This window comes from Platichthys flesus, chromosome 15, assembly GCF_949316205.1.
Source record: "Platichthys flesus chromosome 15, fPlaFle2.1, whole genome shotgun sequence".
Lineage (NCBI taxonomy): Eukaryota > Metazoa > Chordata > Actinopteri > Pleuronectiformes > Pleuronectidae > Platichthys > Platichthys flesus.
Genome location: NC_084959.1, coordinates 13167376 through 13188906, shown reverse-complemented (window position 1 = coordinate 13188906; position 21531 = coordinate 13167376). Strand labels below are relative to the sequence as shown.

At 44.5% G+C, this 21531-nt stretch overlaps 1 protein-coding gene across 3 annotated transcripts in view; it reads right to left on the bottom strand.

The window, feature by feature from the left end:
* ltbp3 (latent transforming growth factor beta binding protein 3) overlaps nucleotides 1-20915 on the bottom strand; it is a 35247-nt gene extending 14332 nt beyond the window's left edge. For all 3 annotated transcript variants that reach the window (XM_062406352.1, XM_062406354.1, XM_062406353.1), the window contains exons 1-11: nucleotides 20346-20915; nucleotides 4103-4381; nucleotides 3842-4005; nucleotides 3660-3765; nucleotides 2456-2542; nucleotides 2172-2288; nucleotides 1884-2039; nucleotides 1149-1256; nucleotides 1001-1014; nucleotides 842-908; nucleotides 235-312 (exon numbers count right to left, since the gene is read on the bottom strand). In XM_062406352.1, the coding sequence (XP_062262336.1) occupies nucleotides 235-312; nucleotides 842-908; nucleotides 1001-1014; nucleotides 1149-1256; nucleotides 1884-2039; nucleotides 2172-2288; nucleotides 2456-2542; nucleotides 3660-3765; nucleotides 3842-4005; nucleotides 4103-4381; nucleotides 20346-20583 (1414 nt within the window). In that variant the 5' untranslated portion in view covers nucleotides 20584-20915. The remainder of the gene's footprint in view (nucleotides 1-234; nucleotides 313-841; nucleotides 909-1000; nucleotides 1015-1148; nucleotides 1257-1883; nucleotides 2040-2171; nucleotides 2289-2455; nucleotides 2543-3659; nucleotides 3766-3841; nucleotides 4006-4102; nucleotides 4382-20345) is intronic.
* Between the last annotated feature and the right edge of the window lie 616 nt (nucleotides 20916-21531).

Genomic DNA, 21531 nt, shown 5'->3' with positions numbered 1-21531 from the left:
CATGGATCGTCTTAGTGTAAAACAACATGTGTGTGACATCATAAAATAAATCCATTGTATAAATTAGCTTATCAGAGAAAGTCGACCCGTCTTTTCTTATCAGGGAATGTCGAGAGCTGTAATTTCCAGTTCTGAAGCGCATGAAGCATGAACCAGCACTAATGGGAGAAACTCACTACCAGGTTAATACAGCACAGATATTTGAGTCAGTTTGAAGTTTGCTGGGAAACTCACGAAAGACTTTAGTCTGTGTTTCGAAGGGGTCATTGCCGGGTGTCATTCGGATGATAGTCGGAGGGGTGGGTTTAACAACTGTGGATCCGACAAAAGACAGATGAAGTGGACAGAGTTTAGGAAGGAATGGAAGACGTTGAACTTGAGTCCTGCTGTTTTTGTCATCACCCCACGGAGGATTGCTTATTGTTACTGTTAGCAGGAAGACAGAAATGTTTCCCTCACTGTGACGGATGAAGTATGTGAAGTACCAGTAGCAAACATTTGAGCTTCAACAACTTTTGAACAAGCCTCCGCAAAGGGGTTTGTGCGTGGAACTTGGTGGAAGGATGGGACATGAGCCAAGAAGGAGCCCATCGCAGTTACACCATAACAAATGGGTGGATCCAGGAATTTATTTTCACTTTCTTTTGCAATTTTGCAGGAAAATAATTCATGAATCCTGATGATCCTGCGTGTTATGAGTGTGTGGGAAATTTGGGGCAGATCCAAGAAGACTTCCGGATCATGTCTAGGATTTGAATCTGTTTTCGCGAAGGGGGTTGTTGGGCCTCGGCGGAGGTGCGGATCCTGATTTGTGTTATTCTAGTATCGGATGTGTGTTTACCGGGAACACGAGGACTGCTGGTGGTGGTAGGAGCCTGCACGGTGGTCGTTGTCTCAGGTGGCCTCTCCTGATTGAAAGAGTGAATGAGATCTTACAACACCTAAAAATCAACCAGCCATTATCATCGTATTATTACCAACATAAAATAAAATGTCTTACCGGCCGCTTCGGCACTGGAGGGAAAAAAGACACGGACACACCAAGAGTATTACTATTGTGTATTGGCATGAACAATACGAAAGAACGACAGGCTGAAAAGTGTTTGATACCTGAGAGAAATCCTGAGCTGTGGACATTTTTGACTCACCCTCTTTGTCATGCTTGCGGGGGAAGATGATGGGAGGGAAGGCCACACTCTCTCTGATGTTCTGGAGGAAGTAGCCTTTCCCGGCAGGGCAGATCTGACTGAAGGCCACTGAGCACCACATGGAGAAAGGGGAGAGGGTTTCACAGTTAGTTTACGTATACCGCAAACTACTTAATGACTCTTTGGATATCTGAAAAGCACAAATTACAACTGAAACCACAGCACAGACGGTGGATTGTTTATATGAACTTTTAAACATCCTTTAAAAACACTGTGCATTGAAAAGAAACACAAGCACTTTCTAAGTCTTATGAGAATTTATGACAACAGAACATAACAATAGTGAATAAGGAGAAAATCTAGATTCTGGCTTATTGCAGTGTCCCAGTGTATGATCACTGTTAATTAAACTTAAAACCATCATGCATATCACAAAATGAGCTTAAAGAGCTATAAAGCTGAAGTTTAAGTGTCATCGCTATATTTTATTTCATACATCTCAATCTAAACTGATGAAATTGGTATGTAATATTAAGCCAAAAAAGGGGTTTGTGAGCCGATTCAGTAACCAGTTCGTCTTTTCTTTTTAAAGCCGCACTGCTTTGATTTTCTCTGTCTGATTCTAGTCTGTAACGTTTATCTAGTGTCTTTGTTTATGATCCTTATACTATACTATTCAAGTCATTGGAAATCCTTAGGGTCTCTAGCTGCTCCTGTTGGTCTCCAGCCACTCACCTGTGCCCACCTGAGGACATCTCTCACAGTTGCGGCCCCAGGCTTTGCCCACCGTGCAGCAGCAGATCTCCTGGGTGAGGAAGGTCGGCACCGCGTGCTCGCAGCCCCTGGCCTCGGACGCCATCAGGAAGCACTGCGCCTGCTCAGCCGGGGACTCTGACAGAGGAGGGTTCGAAACGGGGTTTGATTTTGGTAATTCATCTCGACTGTCCAGTTTTTTAAATGACAGCTGAAAGTCACCGGAGTGGTAGCTCTGTTAAAAAAGACCCGGAAGGCGCTCTCACTCACCAACGCATCGGTGCCTGTCCAGCACCAGACCAGCCTTACAGGAACATTTGAAGCTGCCCAGTGTGTTCAGACAATCTCCGTTCTGACAGACGCCCTGCATGGAGCACTCGTTGATGTCTTCAAGTGCAGGAGGCGGGGTGTCAAAATCAAATTGTTATTTTTAATATCTTCCCAAAGATTTTATTTATTCTGTCATTTATCATATGGTAAAACTCGATAAGTTAAACCGAGCTCTAAGGTCTAATTCGTCCTCCTTGTTTTAAGCTACATCCCGCCAGTGTTACCTTGACAGTGAGTGCTGTTGTATCTTTTATAGCCTTGTGGACAGGTCGAGCCATACTCTTCCACAATTGTGTGTTTGACTGATGCATCTGAGGGAAGAGAAGACATGGTTAAGACCGGAGATATGACCAAAGCATGAGTGCAAAGGACGTGAGAGGAGCAGCAGACAGATGATACAAACTCAAATACATCTGTGGAAACCCTATCTTGGATATTTTGGTGGGAGGAAGTGGACATGCGTCTTCCGTTATTATGCTCCGTCTATGTAACCCTCATCTAACCCTCTGCCAGCATGAGGATACGCCTGTATTCCAAACTCGAAAATCTTTCAACACTTTACTTCTTTTCTAATGACAGCTGTTTTTTATGAGGCCTATAATCAAGTGTAGCTCGTTACAGAATAGACAGCAAATGTCTCTCATGAGGTTTTGACTCATAACAATACAGGAGTCCTCCCCTTCAGGAGCCTTAAACCTCCAACACAGAGGAATGTCCTATTTTCCAAGAGGGAGTACAAACACGTAAGGCCGTTTTATTAGAGAGCTGCGGGAAGATAGAACTCACGCAAACATTTTGGAAACAGGCGATGAGACAAAAGCTTACTTTTGTCTTTTAGACAAATGGATGTGAATGTTACTCTCTCTGGGCAGGATCCCAGTTATCTAAAGACTATCCAGACACACAGTATCAGGTATTTTTTTGTCAAAGGAGGTATTGTCTGAGTCAGAACTGAGAGGCAGAATAATAGCAGAGTGGAAAAAACGGGAGCAGCCAACTTTTTTCCTGAAACCCAATCTTCAGCAGTGTGATGACAGTCGTGCGCTGGGCAGGCCTATGGGAACATGCTTAAGTAGAGGGTTATTTTCCACATTCTGTTTTTCTGTCTCACTGTCTGTGTGTAATTCCTGTAATTTCTTCCGCTTTTTTTTATTTTCCCTCCCCAACGTTTGACACACTCCCTCACCCACTTCACCACTAACTTTCATCTGCACACTCAGGCACATTTTAAAAGAGGTATGGAGTAATTGTTGAATCGTAGGGGCCAAAGGGAGATGATAGACATTTACTGATTACCGTAAGAAAACAATAAGTTTGCACTTTTACACCTGAATATAAGCCAAGTTAACAAAGAGAGAAGTCCATCAACATAGCTGGGAAAAAGGGATTGAGAGCAGCAGAGATTTCTTGAAGTGCACTCTCACTCACTTGGAAGTTTGGGGCACTGATAACAATATTTTTGTCCCCAGGAATTCCCCACGCTGCCGCAGCAATCTTCCTGGTTGGTCAAAACAGGAAGTGGGGTGCTGTTGCACTAAAGGAAGACAAGATGGAGAAATATTAACGTGGGAATACAGAGATAAACGAAGTTTGCGCGTGCCTAAACTCACAGCTTGTTTGGGCGTGGTCTCCTGGAAGCAGCGCCCCTTCGGTTTGTGTCTCTGGGGGAGCAGGCGGGGCCCTGTCTTGTGAGGAGTCTTGACGTCTGATTGGTCGAGAGGTTGAATGACCACAGATGTGTCCGGCGTGTGGTGAACACGCACGTTAATCTGCACTGGAAATAGAGAAATTGTAGAAATCAGAGGAATGAAACATGTCACCAAACTGATTTTCACTTTCACTCAGACCAACCAGGGATAGAGGATAAGTACCTTCAGATGAGTGGTGCCCTACTTGTGAAAAAGGCAGGGTGAAAACCGAGTGTGTCTGCGTCAACTGGGTCCGCCCTATGCCCGACTGCTCCACCAGTTTGAGGCCGTCTGGCTTCAGAGATACGGGGTAGACGGGCTGCTTGTTGCCTCGCGCTGCCTGAGCTTGCTGCGTCTGCTGGAGTGGAAACTGGCAGAGCCGACCGGTGAAGCCTGGCGGGCAGAGGCAGTGTTTCCTCGAGCTGCATACTCCTCCGTTCATACACGTCAGGGGACACACAACTATGGAGAAAAAGAGAGAAGGAGGGATGTCAAACCAAGATGTGCAGAGACTCCCACCGGTCGACGGTTCATCGCTATCAATCACATCAGATGAGAGGAAAAACACAAGCACATAATAACAGAGGGAAACAGCTGATTTAAGGTCTTTACTTCAGGGGGAGTGATATGTTCACATGAGCGGTCTCATGATTTAGCTTTATATAACAGAAATATGGCAGACGGACAGCAACGTTGCATGAACAGTGCCACATAAAATTTTTACTCTGAGCTGAACCATTGCAAAAGTCACACCAGCATGTAGGACTAACGGCCGGCAGCCGAGTCTGAGCAGGGATGCAGGTAAGGTCCCTGATCTGTTTGACAGTCCCACATATGGGAAAGATCTCGAAATCTATGGGAAAGCCACTGGCTGGAGACAAGCTCCCGGCATGTACTGTATTCATTGCAGCTTTATTAGGTCTCCCATTGTGTTTATTTTAAGTCCAGTTGGTTTTGAAAGGTGCACAATAGAAAAATTATAGGAAAGAGAGAAAAAGAAAGAGAAAGAGAGCAGTTGTGTGGAAAAGTAAGCTATGCATCCAAGGGTCAGAGAGAGAATTGAGCAGCAACAGGACTAGTGGACAGCTAGGCTAAAATGATTTAGCCAAGAAAAACCAACCAATATCCATGAGTTTCCGCATTTGAGCCAAAAATGTGTTTTTGATCAAATTTGCCTGCTAGTTCAAACATATACAGTATGAGCATAGTTTTCCTCACAAACCTTAATTGATCAAGCAACCAAACTCCTGGAATGCAAGTTATTAGGTTGGTTAATATAATAACTAAACAGAGGCTATTTCTGATAATCCTGAAATATTCCTTCTAGCAAAAATGCACAATATTTCCATAAGTTCAGCTTCTCAGATGTCAATATGTAGAGTTTTCCCTCTGTAATAGTACTGCAAATATATTTCTATCATTGCTTTTTTTTGTTCGTTGTTGACCAGGATTACCTTAAAACTACTCGATGGATTACCACGAAACATGGTGGAAGGACGCGGTACGGGTCAGGTAATAAAACATTAACATTAGGTGTGGATACGGATAAGAATGAGGATCCAGGAATTGTTTTAATCCCACATTTCTTCAACATTATGAGATACAGAGTTTTTCAGCTGTTTTGTTGATTTCTCAACTTGTGAGGTGGCCTCTTTCATGACCTTCAATCTCATTACACTGTCAAATAAACAAAAACCACAGACACTGATATTTGTATTGTTGTTATTCAGTGCTGTAAATGTTCCTCCTCCTACTCTGTACAATGACCGGGCCAAACAGCACATGTCTTCTACAACTACCTGTTAAGTGTCAGGTGTTACAGCCTTTCCTCATGTTCATCAACTCACATACATCATCTCAGCATCATCACAATCCAATACAATCCAGTGCTACGACTCAAAACACAACCTTCAGTAAAGAGCCGTTGCAAGTAAAGACCTGCTGCTGAACCCTGGAGCTGCACCACGGCTGCTGCACAAGGAGCTGCTCACCTTTTTATTCAAAGCTCGATGAAGCTTGGTTCATCAACATTGAGCGTATCGCATTTGCAAATCGCAAAATATAAAAAAACAAATGCCAAGTGTGAAGCCGATACGCTGAACAGAGATACGCAAGTGATTTCTGGAAATATTAACTATGTTATTGTAAATTAAGGGCCGCACATTTTCAGTTACACTTGAGATCCTGTAGAGCACTTTTCAAACCCACACAGACTCGTCACAAAAAGTTAAATCCAAAGTTTGGATATAAGATGTATCCAAAGGTAGCGTAGGAACAGATGAGGAGAGGAGAGCAGGCCTCTTTCTCCTGCTGAGCCAAGTGTGCACACATGGAAGTAATTAGGAGCACACTGCCAGGGAGTCTGGGCCGTGGCGTAATAAGGGGACTAGATCACTTTAAACACAGCAGGGACATCCTCACATAGTGAAGGTCGGGCAGAAAAAGTCAAGGACATCAATGGAACAGCCAACTCAGAATTTCAAAATCGGAGGTGAAGCTGACCTCCACCATCCGCCGCCATGTGACGGTGGTCTTTAACCACAACGAAAAAAGTGCAGGCAGCAACGAGCGGCACACCGGAGACAAGACCACTCAACTTTGTCCGACTTTCTTCTGACATACCCTGAGAGAGCTTTTCGTGGCTCCAATTTCGTCCAAGCACTGGATTTAGAATGAGAGGAAACTGGGAGAAAAACGCGGGGGTTGAAAATTGGAATCGCAGCCGCAGGGAGACAGGAAAAGAACCTCTTTCCAAATGTGATTACACAATCTCAAACCCACAGAGAGCGGAGAGATGATGCAGGGAAAGTCTGGGCTGAGGCCTCGTCTGGGAGGGAAGGTGTCTGAATCTGAGCGGGTACTCTGACGTCGCACGGTCCGGGTCAACGCCACAATAATGAAGCTCAGTCGGATCGGGGAGTCGTGTTGCACTTTTTGGGTTCAGTTTCTTGGGGAGGGAAACCGTTCGATGTGAAAATGAGCCCCATGTGATGCCACACAACAGACAGTGCCAAGTACAATACACAAGCTGTCAACAGATCTCCTTCTACAGTCGTGACAGGGATATTCCTGTGTCAAGAAAGGTCCATTAAGACGTTTGGCTCATGAGCTGCCCAGGTGTTGTCTAGACCAAAATGATTTACATGAATAATTCAAACCCAGCCCAGAAAGCAGTGATTTCTGCTGAAACAAAATCATATATTCAAAGGCTGGAGAAGAAAAGAAAAGATGAGAGGGGGAAAAGAGGAGAAGAAATAATACCCTTGATTATCCCCCATTCAAAATGTATATTATTTTATGGGAGGTAACATGAGGTCATTACTGGGACACACTGACTTTCATATTCACAATAAAAGGGAAATTTGGACCAGTCAAAACAATAGCAAATCAAACTTTATTCGTATCGCACCTTGTAGAGGCAGGCCTGATATGACGGAAAGTTTGGTGCTAATTTTATGTTGGAATGTTTCCTTTTGTGCAGTTGCCAGATTCTAGTTATGTAACATGATCTATACAGCCACTGATTTTATAAAAATGGAATTAGAGCCACAGTGGTTTGGACGGATGGATTGATGGATGGATGGATGGATCTACTTGTAATGAAAAATGCTATAACAACTCAAATGGCTTTTGGTAGCGGGAACCTCCACCAAGGTCCAACAGTCCTTGAATCTAACTAAGCTGCACCAAGTTTCACACACTTGTTTTAGTTCCTTTAATATGACAAAATACTAGAAATATTCCCTGGTAAAACTATGAAAATGTTTTCCTTTTCCCCTTAATTCATTACTGCATAATTCCACCAAGTTTTGTGGGAAATCCAGTAGTTTTTGGATACTCTTGCTTAAAACTTAACCAACCAATCAACAAACAAATGGACAGGGTGGTGTGTCCCAATTCACTAAAACCTGGCCCTACCCCTTTGCTTTGCACGTGGCAGTGAAGGGGTAGTGTTGTCCAATTTCTCTATGTGATCAAGGGGTAGTGGCCATCTCGCCCTTCAATCACCCCTTCAACTATTGTGTATTCAGGTGTGCATACCCCCGTAAAAAAAAAAACATTACAGGAAATTCCTGAATGCTTTAGGAACTGCGACTGCTGCAGGCAAATTTAGCAAAATAACCATACAAATGTTTTGAAAATCCACCGGAACATCTTATTTTAATCCAGTAGCAAATGAAAATGTAATTGAATGGCTGAGACAAGCTTTTCAGGAAAAATCACTATTGGCTTCTTCCCTGACGCATATCGCATCCTTCCACTAAGTAACGTGGTAATCTGTTCAGCAGTTTTTGCGTAATCCTTAGGTGTACTCAATTAAGGATAAAACAATGCAACTGTACTGATGCTAATATAGCTGCAGAAAGGTTACCAGGTTCATCCCAGCCCCCACACAGCATCAAACTCACAAGTAGTATCACTGCACTTCGTACCAATAATACCTTGTTTACCGGAGTCTGTCTAAATTAGTTGTGTCATTTCTGTTCGAGCTCCAGGAGGCTGATTCACTTGCATGTTAATAACACACGGCAACGCCTCTGCTCCAGATGTGCCTCATACGCTCAAGCTCAAGCTATACTGGCAATGTATAGGCTAATGCTTTCTGCAGATCTTGTATGAGAATGGGCGTGTGTGTGTGTGTCAGAGTTATTAACTGGAGGGTATGGTGTCTCCTGGAGAGCGGCTGTGGTTATGTGACTGCACCACATTATATACTGAAAGGAGAACAAAGCTTTAAAGCTGAGATCATAACAAGAATTTTACTTTTCCAGTGGATTTTCCCATCATCACCTCGGAGTTCATCAGCAGAATTTATGATCCCAGATCACTCACTGGCTCCAACCCCGTCGCCAGTGGGCTCAGCGTCTCAGAGGCAGCCCGTCCTCTGCTGCGTGCACCACACCTTTGTCGTGGTGGATCTAACACATTCCTGAGACGAGTGGTGGTGTGTCATTAAAAATCAAATGCACCTAAGAGTTAATGTGGCGGTCTGAGTGAATGTGAGGCATGAACAGGGAGGACTGGCTGAATGGTGGAGGGCGGCGCAGCGTCATGAGCCTCATTTTCCACACGGCCTTGTCAAAGAAAACAGAGGAAGTCAGGAACTCATTCAACAACCACTCGACTTGCATTTGTTGCATTTCATCTTCACAAATTCAATAAGTTTAGTGCAGAAAAACAATTTGAATGAGGACACATTGTTTTGCCATTAAATATATCGCCACATTTTCTCCAAACGGCTTCAGCTTTGCTACAAAAACATCAGAGTTTACTTTATCTTTCGCTGTCAGGCCTTTAAAAAAAGCCTAATTTAATATAGAACGTCAGCTCGCAGGTATGTGCCAAGACAGTTGGGAAGCGTATAATTTTCCCATGCAGCGCTCACTCCAGCTGAAGGAGGGAGCGGAGCTGGAGGAAGAGACAGAAAGAAAAGGGGGGAAAAAAGAACTTTGTCTTCAAGCTCCTCTCGTTCAGAGTATACCTCAAGTGACATATGAGTAAGCGCTACTACTTAATAATGTCATGATTCACCACAAGAGGAGGAAGACAGATCTCTTCACAGCATTGAGCTGATAGAGAGAATGTATTATATTATTTCTCTGGGAAAGTCAGGGAATAAAAAGCAAATAAGAGTCAGAGAATAGAAGGTAAGACGTCGCATTGAGATTGTTGTGATTCCCTGTCACTTTTTATTTTCAGGAAAACAAGTTGCACATTGCCCAACTGTTTAAAAAGTACGACTCATGTAACCGATAGGATATAGCTTAAAATTGTGTGTGGGCGAAAATAGTGATTATTATATTTTTACCTCAGTAAATTATCAGGGGTAAAAAGCGTAAAAACGAAAGAAAGAAAGAACTACTGGAAAAGACGAATGAACGATAGGAAAAAAAAATGAAACGTAATGGAACGAAGAAAAAAAGAAACAACAAATGAACGGAAATGATAAAGAAAGAGAAAGAGAAAACAAATGAATGATATGACTAAAAAAAGAAAGAAGGAAAGAAAGAAAGGAAAGGTTGCCCTCAGAGTGCCCTGTTGCCACCCACCCACTCACTCCTGTCTGTCTGGAGATGACGCATCATCAGCCCCTCCCCTCCACCTCGTCCTCCCCGCCGCTGGCCGCACCCTCCCAGCGCAAAAACAACAAATTACAGCCCAACAACCCACAGTTGAAAAAGCTCCCCAGCTCACAAGGTCTGGAGCTGAGTGCACTCATATCGTGGCAGAAATACAAACAGCAGTTTAATTTAACCAGTCTGCAAGATTCCCACACACAAGTCTGTGGTGATGCTCTTTGAGTCACTTTCACCGTGACTCGGTCTGAATCCCCCCACTCAGACGAGTACACATCGAGGCCAATACACTTTTGGGTCAATATGTGATTATTTCCAGGCTGATACAGAAACCTGGTGCAGTGGAGTAACTGTGATGGATGGTTCGGATTCAGACCGGTGACACACACGACCTCATGACTAAACTATGTCTCACTGGACTCTCACTGGAGGAAATGATTACATAGAAGTCAAACATTCTTTGTAACTTGCATATTTCGGTCGGGTCAACGGCTCATAATCAGTCACGGTCATCGTATCACACATGTTGTTGTCATTGTGAGGTTACAGGCGACCAGCGGAGACTATACAAATAGCCCCAAAAACTGTCCCTAACGTAAACCGCTCTATTGAACAAACATGTGTAATGTGTTAATGACTGAGCTTTAGACATGGTAGCTTAAACCGATTTTCACCCTTTGGCAAAGTCAGACCAGCTGATTCCAATCTTTATGCTAAGCTAAGCTAACCACCCCCTTACTCCAGCCTCATGCTCCTTAGACACATGTACAGTATGTGTGATGTCAACCTTCTCATCTAACTGCCGAGAATTAAGTGAACAAATGTCTTTTCTAAAAACTCTGCCTTCGACTTGTAACTCTGGTTTGGTCTACACCAACTTCAGATTAAAACAGCTGCAGAAGTAATAAACTCGAGTTTTCAGAGCTGGAATTGGATACTCTTCTCTACTTTTATGAGGGGGTTGGCTACATGAGAGGCTCAACCACATGGTCAGCGTCCAAACGGGGAAATCAAAACAATGAGCTACAAATGGCTAAAAGCTGCATAGAGTCAGGTGTTATAACTATCAGTGGGTTCAAGGCTATCGTATCACAAAGTAATTTCATTAAATGATGTTTTCAACAGTTTCATTTAATCTAAGTTTACATTTCTATAAGTATTCCTTTACAGTGTTTTGCTCCTATCGAATAATGTCTTTGTGGCCTCACACATCCGAGGGTGGTTATCAGTGGCATCAAAACCTGTGACGTATCAGAGTGTCAACAAGCCCCAACATGCGACAGTTGTTCATTCTTCTTTTAGAAAATATAAACTGTCCAGTTATGCCTGAAACATGCTTCTGCGACTGCGTCTGCATCTTTTCACGCCGCTGTGGCGCAAGACTCGTTTTCATTCATGCTTCCCCAACCGTTGCACGTCTTACAAAGCCATTCCGCGCCAGAACACTAGGCGGAGTAATGCTTTTTGTCGAAGACGACCTTAGAGACGCCTTCTTTCTTCTTCGTCGATTGTTTATTTACATAGCCACTGCGGCTCCTCGTAGCCTTTTTCCGGCGGACAAATCCGCCAGTCAGTGACAGGTTATACAAGTGATCATACTATCGGATCTCTTCTGCCAAGTGCTCTTCTGTTTGGTCCATATTCGTTCTTCTAAATCTTCCGGGATTTCTGCCGGTATTATGGGGCATGAAACCGGAAATTCAGCTCCAGAAGGGATGTAGAGCAGACCAATCACAGCCTTGCGGGCTGAGTGAGCTTGCGGGGCTTTGCCGTAAATTTTAGAAAAGGGGGTCGACACCCGTCAGCACGTAAGGAGGGATACATAAGCACGTAATGGACCCGGAAGGGCTCTTGCGCTTACGGGCCCGTGAAAACGCAGAAGCATGTTTCAGGCTTTAGTTCCCTCCAATAAATAAGTTGGGTTTTCATCAGCAGGATTACGCAAAAACAAGCATTTTGATTCATGGATCATGATGAAAATAGCGGTTAAAGCAGATCTAGCGACAGCCGGCTTGCTTTTGAGCCATTACCATTGGGTCATAATTTCCAACCGGCCCCAATTCACATACACGGTCAGTTACAATCAGTCTGTAAGAAGGGGGGGGGGGGGGGGTCCCAGTGATCAAACATGAGCTTGCTGATTGGTCTGGTGTCTAGGCTGCCATCTTCCATGACCAGAGAGAACTGTGACTAAACAACACTGGGCCCAATACACTGGAAACATATGCCGCCAGACCTACTGTTTGTAAAGAGAGTATAGGGGGATGGCTATCATTGTATGACGCGGTTGCCTTTACCGTCAGGTCCGAAGCAGGAAACCACATCCCCAAAATACTCCTCCCATCAACTGGCACTGTGGGACCACATACCACGGCGAGTGAGAAAGAGCAACGTATGAAGTGGGTCAGACTCCTGCCGCTGAGCCAGACGTTGGGAGTAAATTACATAATCACTGCCTTTGAAAACACAAACCTGCGTACGCATCCCCCCCCCTGCAGAACTCTCAGTGCTCTGTCAAACCCCTGTCACTTAGCAGCCTCGGCCTCAGCTATCCAAACAATAGCGTTGCCGTTTTTCCCGGGTCCACCACTGTCACCGAAGGCATTCATTACCCCTCACAGTCGGCCTTAAACAACAGTTTGACGAGGAGAAACGGAGGAAGCCTTTGTCAGGGAGATCAGGATGGATCTTGCATTGAGGATTTAGCAATTATCCAAATCTAAATTAAACTCTGCCTTGCACAATGGGATTCTTACATCTATTTGAAATATGCGTTGCGGTTTGAAAAGGCCTCGCGTGGGCACGGATCCAGCGTTGCCCTGTCACTCCCCTCTGGCAGTGATGTTTATGGAAAGATAGCCAGAGAATTAGACAGGGTCTTGGCATGAATGCCGGATGATGTCATATAATGACTGTCTAAAAGCCTCAGGTAAACGAACTGGAGGCAGGTAGAAGAGTGCTGACAGTGCTCCACGGAGATTAGGTCAGATACCTGCCCTGAGGGCGAGTCAGCACTCAGCGCCAGAGAGCGGGGCAGGTACCGTCTGTAGGTTGCACACGCTCAGGCCACGTACGGCTGCAGGCGGCGCTGGCCGAGGCCGTGTTGTTCTGTTTACCCTGGCTAATCACTGCAGCTACAGGGTCCCTGCACGGTGTGGGTGCAGCTCCTAGCGCTCGCATTCCTCTGAGCAGCTTTAAATAACTGCTCCGTTTCTCCCCCTCGCTAAGCAAATGGGAGGAGAGTGTTAAAGATGGCAAAGAAGGCTGTTTGTTTGAGCTGGGTTCAGTACACCACTCTGGAGCACCAAACACACTTAGGTACACACACGCATGCAGATATATACGCAGACTGTTCCCTTGTGACGTTCAAAAGAAAAACCACTAATTGCAGCTTTGTATTGTCTGATGCCTTTTGCAACCTGGAAATTGTTTTTCATGCAGAAAGTAATGGCACGGAGGAGTTTGATTTCATGAGGGACTTGTGTATGCTTTGAGTGAATGCTTTGATACAACCTTAATACATATAAATACATGTAGAATCCCATAAAAACCCATAAAAAACACCTTTCTTTAGTTGTGGCCGTAACTTGTACCAAATGGAGAGTTGAAACCCTTGTGATTAATGTGGCCATAAACACACTTATCCCAAAGGCGTGTGTGAAGGTACTGCATACAGTACTACTAGTGTCCTTCTTGGGAAAACAGAAGTAAAAGGTTAATATAAATGGCAAATCCCCAAATAACCACGTGTGATTTCCCCAGCATGCATAAATAGACTTTGCCCCTGAGCTCCGTCCAACCTGTGGCAAAAAATCCGGAGTGATGCAGCTTTTTGGTTGCCTGTGTGAGACCGCCTTCTCCAAAGTTTTGGCCCGGGCGAAACAAGAGTGTGTGGGTAAGAGCAGAGGGCTCTGGAAGGTAAAATAAACTCGCCTTCTAAATAGAGAAAATGCCGAACCAGCTCCGTCGACTGCGTTTGACCGACTTGTCCTCGTTTTCATGGCTCCCATGGACCTCTGACCCATGCCAAGGGAAATCCAAAACAAACCACAGGGCTACTACTGTCCCTCTAAATACGGAACCACATGGGAAATCCTGAAATAGCCGTATCCACTTCTTTTGATGCCCATTTTAGGTGAGACGTGGCTCAGGCTACGATATGATAAGACCATTTCCTGTCCAACATGAGGCTCGGTGCTTTTATTTATTCCAGAAAAAGAAGATAATCCAAAGCAGCAGACGGGTGGAGGCCTGTTGAAGACGAGATGCGGAGGAGCTGCTGAGGACAGATGAGGGTTATACGACTGTCCGGGAGCCAAGCTGCTGATGCATACACGTAAAACAAAAACGTACATTCTACAAGGAGCGGAAAGAGGCATTGTCACATTCTCTTCCCTCTGCCTATCCTACAATTTACAGCACGGTTTCATGTGCTGAGGATTTAAAAAAATAAAAACATGTCGAAAGTTATATTTTGGGTATTTCGACAGAGAAACACGCGGAGATAATTACATAAGAAATGCTGGTAAACAAGTTCAGGTTCAAGGGAGCACAACATGCACATATTCAAGAGTTAACAATTTTGCATTCTTAAAAATCCAACTTCCCACCATTATCACATATGCAAACCTGTCTCCCTCCTTCATCCATCCAGATCCTTTATGAACGCTGTTTCTTAACCATAAATTCAGATGTAATAAACAGCACAAGATACACATAAAGAGTAACAACGCCTCCGCCCATGCACGGCCTTCTGATGACTTACCCAGATACGATGTGGAATCTAGGGGAAAAAAAGGCACGTTGGGCCGTAAAGTCTCAACTTTAATCCGCCTGCCAACGTGCCTGGGGAGGATTTCAAGTTTCCGGGCTTTCATCAGTTTTTCAGAAGTGCACGGAGATAGATAGAGATCTATTAGGGACATGTGGGATTCCCTGGAGACATGTGAGCGGAGCATATCTGGCACGTTTCTACCGTCACTGCGGCGGATTCGAAATGTGTCAAGTGAGTGTTCGGCTGTCAATGTTTCTTAATCTGATAAGTATGTGGTTTGAATTGTAGTGTGAGCCGAAGCACGGAGAACACGTGTCGAATAATGATCACCCAGATAGACTGCTATGATGTACTGTGTACAATGTAAGTTAAATAGGCCGGTGCATGAGGTCCGCTAACTGCTACTTAGCTGAACCGTGACAGATATTCTATCATCGCCGGCTGTCTGCGTGACAATGAGTTCAATGTTGCAGCTGAGTCGAAGCTCGGCCCCCCCACACAGGTTAAACTGTACAAAGCTGCGTGCTCGTTCAGCTGATTTGTCCTCGTGTTCACGGCAGACTGAGACGATCGGTTCTGCTCCAAGCATCTGGGTGGTCGTCTGTCCTTCTGTCTCACGCTGCGCCGGCATAATCACACACTGCTCAGATCAGACAGGTCATAATTTACATTTATGACTTGGTTGAAATTGAGATGATTTATGTTCAAGAGGGAATTTCTCTTTTTAAACAACGATCGTGTCAGGAAGCAAACAAATACACCAGAGTATCTGTCCGCACTTCACAGGACAAATCAAATGTCTAAAGCTTAAATCGATATGGTTATAACTGCATCAATAGCTGTGTCTCAATTCAAGGCGGCTGCATTTGAAGACTGATTACATCACAGAGGCTTGACTAGACTGTTCCATTTCAAAGGCTCCGTGTGATGCAGTTTCCAATGGACGAATCCTTTGCGGCCAGACCTATCCCAGGATTCATAGCACTTTGGCGATGCACTCGTTTTCAAAGAGCTAATGGTGCCAGCAAGCAACCAAGTGCTTGAGTATCACTCTTTAATTCAACTGAATGTTGCACATAAAACGTTTTCATCATGTCCAACTTTTGATAGGCAACAGCAACAAGTAGTGACGCCAATCACGCCAATCTTCCCAGCCCATGAAGACTGCATCCTTCATGGGCCCAATAGACCGGATCCTCTGAGGTAGGTGGCTCCTGAATTTGGACACAGCTTATGTCCAAATGCAAATGCTCATTGTGACAGAGCATTTTAATGTCTTTCAGCTAATTGTTTTGTTTCGTCAGCCCACAAAACACATTTATCATCATTTCCATTTTGCCATTTTAAGCAAATAAGGTAAATTGAGTAGGATATAAATGTCTGCACCACATTTCATGTCAATCCATCCAATAGAACCGCAGACCAGTGATCAGCATCTTCATATGAATTCATCATCTGGGCACCATGAAGGTCCGCCCCAGATTTCATGGCAGTCCATCTAATGATTGTCAAGACAGTTCACCTTGCACCTGAGTCATGCACCGCTACATTAGCATGGCTGCAACAAAGATTTGCAGGTGTCATCTGTGATCTGCCTCCTTTTCTCATCTCTGTAAATGGAATGCTTTTGGCTTTAGACAGCTGGTCAGAAAAAATAAACAGTGTCAACACATCTCCTTGAAATCATGAAGCCCGCCCAACACTGACATATTCTCCAGTTTGTTGTCCAGCTGTTATACTCTGGGGTATCATAGCAAGGATTTTCTTTTGACATTTATATACATATCAATTCATAATCTGGTAAACGTTCCTATAGGTGTAAAAAATAGTATTAATGCAACTCTAATTTTCCCTGGGTTAGTTAGTTTCTGTATTGTTTTCATAGTTATGGACATAAAAACAATTATCTGCTGGAAGAAATTCCAGATCCATCACGACTAGAACCTGACTGTTTCTTGGCTCATCCACAAAACGCCAGCCAAATTCAAGAGAACTACTTTACAGACTGTGAAAATGTTGTTGCATACCGAAACACACAAAGGCACCGAAAAGTATTTCTGCATTTTCACAAATTCTCAGGAACTACTTTTCTTTTGAGGAAAGGCTGGGTTTTGCTCGGCCTTTCTGTCTTGGCTTCAGAATCACTCAAATATGGAAAAGTCTTCATATTGTTGCTGCTCCAGCCATGGCCGTTTTAACACGGGAGAGAGACATTTCCACTTGTCCGCACCACATTCCAGCCCTGACACTGAACATCATCTCTCTAAGCAGAAGTCAATCCCACGATGCTCTGCTCAGAAAACCTTGTACAACTCAGGAGGGATCTGTTTTCAGACGCTTTGACTGTGAGATCCAGGAGACAGGTGACTGCAGAGCAGTTTCACTCTCCAGTCCCAATGTGCAGCACCCTGAGCTGAGGTATTCCTGGAATTTTAAATGTCTTTCTCGGATTATTTGCCACAGAAGTCCCAAAATGCAACGCAGCGCGAGGAAACTGAGGGAGAAGAAAAAGGCCTGGTGCCCAAAGCAACTCTCGGACTCTTCACACGTTGAGGAGGAAGAGCGATATAATGGCACTACAAGGGGGATTCACTTGGCCTCGATTAAATCCCGCCTGTTGACCTCCACATGGGCATCCCAAAGAAAAACAGCTGGAGACGCTACATCTGTATCCTTAAGTACAGCTCCTCTGTACTGCGACACTGTCTGTGATACCTGTAAGAAGCACCGCAACCATACACCTTAGAGCCAGTATGATTTGTATGCATATCTTTAATAGGAAAGACTTTTAATGTATAATGTGTATCTGGTTTTAACGGACGTTTGTTGTAATGTTTTCTTTTATGTTATCTTTCTTGTTTTTGTTTTGTTTTGCTTTGTTCTGTGTTGTTTCATTCCCATGTATGTTGCATAGCCCTTTTTAAACTGCACATTCAAACCTGAGGTGCTGGACAGAAGTGATGAAACCAAAATACAAGACATTTTCGCAAGGAGAGGCGGTGGTCTAGTGGCAGAAACTTGGACTATGGGCAGAGAAGGTCTCTGGTTTGTCTCGGGTTCGACTCCACGGAGAGACAACAAAAGAGAAAACCTGGATTGATCTGTCCAAAAATCAAATCTCCCTACTCTGTCTAGTGCCCCTGAGCAAGGCACCTTACTCCCCCAACATCTGCTCCCCGAGCGCCGTACATGGTCGCTCACTGCTCTGTGTGTCCTGCAAACAGATGGGTTAAATTTACCTACCATTGCATGAGTGTGTTGGGCATGTCTGTGCGTGTGTTTGGTATAAATAAACATATCTTAATCTTATGGTTAGGTCATTCAAAAGTTTGTGTGAGGCTCAACTGGTGCACAGACATTTCTTATCTTTTAAGAAAAAGTTAGGATGACGTGAGTTCAGTTGAATGTGCTCCATTTCTTGTGAGACAGAAGATAGTGGTTCTGGCACAAATGTCCAGGGATATTTGACGGTGTTGCATCACATGCCTCAACCTCTGAAGGGCTGTTATCATCTGTGATTTATTATTGTAGACGATAGTGCTACTTAATGTATTGGTTTTCACAATGAATACAGGGTTTTTATCAACCCTTGGTGTAACAGAGTCAAACTAGAATAACAGCCAGTAGAGCGCATATACCTCCGTCAAGGGGCCCTAAAAGATTCCTGGTTCTTCCCCTTTGTACGGATCCACGCCAACATGTGTCACAGTACAGCAGTTCAAAAAAGGCCTAAGCCATTTAAATCCGCTAGATCCGGTTTCTTATTTGGATCTGCAACAAATCTCTCACACTCAAATCTCGGTCTCCCCAATATGCCTGATTTGTTTCCCGCTTTCTTTAAGATCACTGAAATGTTCCCTGGGAAATCAAAGGAAATGTCCAAAAAAGCCCTGAAAGAACTTAATTAAGAATTCTCAAATCCACGGCAAAATTCAGTCGGCTCTACCAAGTTTTGTTCAGTAGTTCTTTTGCGTGATCCTGCTGACAAACTAATTTCGCCTCTGCTGGCACAAAGAGAGCCATGACTCGGACTACCCTTTATGGCACAGCACCCCTGTCCTCCCCAGAGGAGTCAGTGAGCTCACTTCATCTCGTGCTGAACCTCTTTGGTCCTGGTGACTGTCTCATTCTCTACTCTGAGCGGGTGGGAGGAATAGCGGAGCTGTGGGAGTTGGTTCCGGGCCAGAAGCTGACGTATAGACTGCCAGGCTCCATGTCTCACCACAGCTGATCTGATGCGGCACGTAAAGGCTCCACTCATGCCAACCAGACGCTGGAGTTGAGGGAGGAAAGTTTAGATCTTAAAGTACATTTATATGCGACGTAATGAGCCATGCTTCACTAATTAAAGTGTAATATGGGAGCGTTTTCCAGCAATGCAGTGAGAGGCAAACCCTCCTCACCTCATCTTAACCTCCTATTTATTTACAAAGCTCAGTTTATACCCACTTGACATAAATCATGAATTCATGATGGAAACCAGCTTGTGTTACTTTAATGTAAGATATAAAGAAGATTGACTCTGATTTTAAGGGGGATAAAATTATTGATTGTTTTTTCTGATTAATATCTAACAGAGTCTTCTCTTTTTCACAAAGTCCATTACTTACGCCATTACTACAGAGGTTAAATGTGTACTACATTCGTACTACTAGTTACTTTGCTGTTGAAAGTTTTGAAGGTGATAACGTAACAATGTGAATGTGTTGCACTGTTACAAATTTAAGTTTCAAATTAACCAGACACTAAAAGACTTCACAAGTTAAAAAGGCTACTGCTACAGGGGCTGGGCCATAAAACAATATCAGTCATTGTTTCAATATCCTTTTCATCAATAGCAATACAGAAACAAGCCATTATGTATGTCCATATAATGCTGATACATGGTGCAAGCACAGAGTTGATCAACCTCAGGTTTGTAATATTCTATCAATTCATACTCATAAAGAAGCGTTTGGAACCACAACCTTCACCGAGGAGCAAACCTCTTTAGATTTCAAATAACTAATAATGTGACACTTATGGTGATATGAAAAATGTTATCTTGATATATCGCCCAGCCCTTTACTGCTGCTGAAGATGAAGGGCTGTTACTTGTAAACAAGCAAAAGGCACTGGAGTAATATCCCCCCCAACCCATCTGGTAAGAACATTATAAGTGAGCAAATATTTCCCTCAGATTCTGTTTAAATAACTATTAAAAGTAGTTAATCTCACAGATTATAAAAGCTGGATAAAAGCGTCAGCTAAATGACATGTAATGTAATGTAATGATAATGTAAAGATTAACGTCTGGAAAGCAGATAAATGAACATGTATATCCAGTGCACTGTGTTAAACAGATAGACTCACAACACAGTGGTTAGTGTGAGGATTTCCTGCTTATCTTGATCTCTAACTTTTTGAGAACTCCGGAGAAAGTCCCTGTGAGAGGCACCAACTCCCTCCCTACACCCCTGGGCAGGGGCTGTGAATCCGGGTTCAGGGCCATGAGTTAATCTCAACGGCCTACTTAAGAGCCCCCTCGCAAACAAACAGCATCGTTCCAGCCTCCACCAAGGGCCCGTCCACTCACCGACCCTGAAGCCCGGTCCGATGAGCGTGTCGGAGGCCTGGCCGTTCTCGGCGATCAGCGTGGTGTTGTTGCCCTGCTCGCAGGTATCCTGACACTGGCCCTTCAGGCAGATCCGCTTGCAGATGAGGGGAGCGATGACCACCTTGAAGCGCTCCCGGGTGGAGGAGCGCTCCGTGCACCACGCCAGCCTCTGCACGCTCAGCCAGATGACGAGCAGATGGGGGATCAGAGAGGGCATTCTGGCATCCTTCACTGCCCTCCACACAGACCCGGGGATATCCACGTTTCCAGCTCCACAGCGCCTGCTTTATTTGCCTTTAAACCCGAGGCAGACTTTTGACGTCTCATACGGCGGAGGAGGAAAAAAGAGCGCGTCCTCCCTCCTGTTTTCTCTCCTTAAAAGCCTCGCGTACCCAAGTGATCCGTGCGTAAAAGCGACGCGCTTGGCATCTTCGGGGAGTTTTCTCTTTGCCGTCCCTGCTTGTTGTTTGTAAAGTTGTGTGGTTCTTCCTTCTTTCCTTCCTTCGTTCTTTCTCTCGCCTTGCTCCTTTGGAGAGGGTTGCGGAGAGAGTGCGTATGTGGGTTCGAGAGAGAGAGAGGGAAGGGAGGAGAAGGCGAAGGGAGTGAGCCAACCCTCTCTGGAGAAAGCTGGCAGCGGGCCAGCCAGGCGGTGCAGGAGCGAAGCTTCAAGTGGTTTCCTTGTTGGTTCATTCTCCCAACATCCCCCTCCCCAAATCTGCTACCCCACACACTCACACTCTCACACACACAAAGTGAGTGTCATTCTGAAATTAAGAAATAAGGAACATTTTACGCATTGCTGTATAAACACCTTTGTGCCTGATGAGAGATTCTTAGGAGGGAAAATATCAACTTTCCTCAACCCCCAGTGAGTGCAGCATGTCTAGAAACAAAGTGTAAGACATCTGTGATATTATATGAGTCATCCGGGTCAGTCTGAGGTCAGCAGATTGTCAGCATGGACTCAGGTGGTGAGGATGGGACAAGAATGACATTTGTGTCTCATAATAGTTGAATAAAGTCTATGTCTGAGAACCTCCGCCACCAGCCACAGACTCATTAAATCAGGAGGTCGCCCCTGTCGACTGCCATCATACTTTTCAACTCATCATATCTCTGGGCAGCTTGATAATTATACATTACACTGCCCCCCCCTGGACATAAG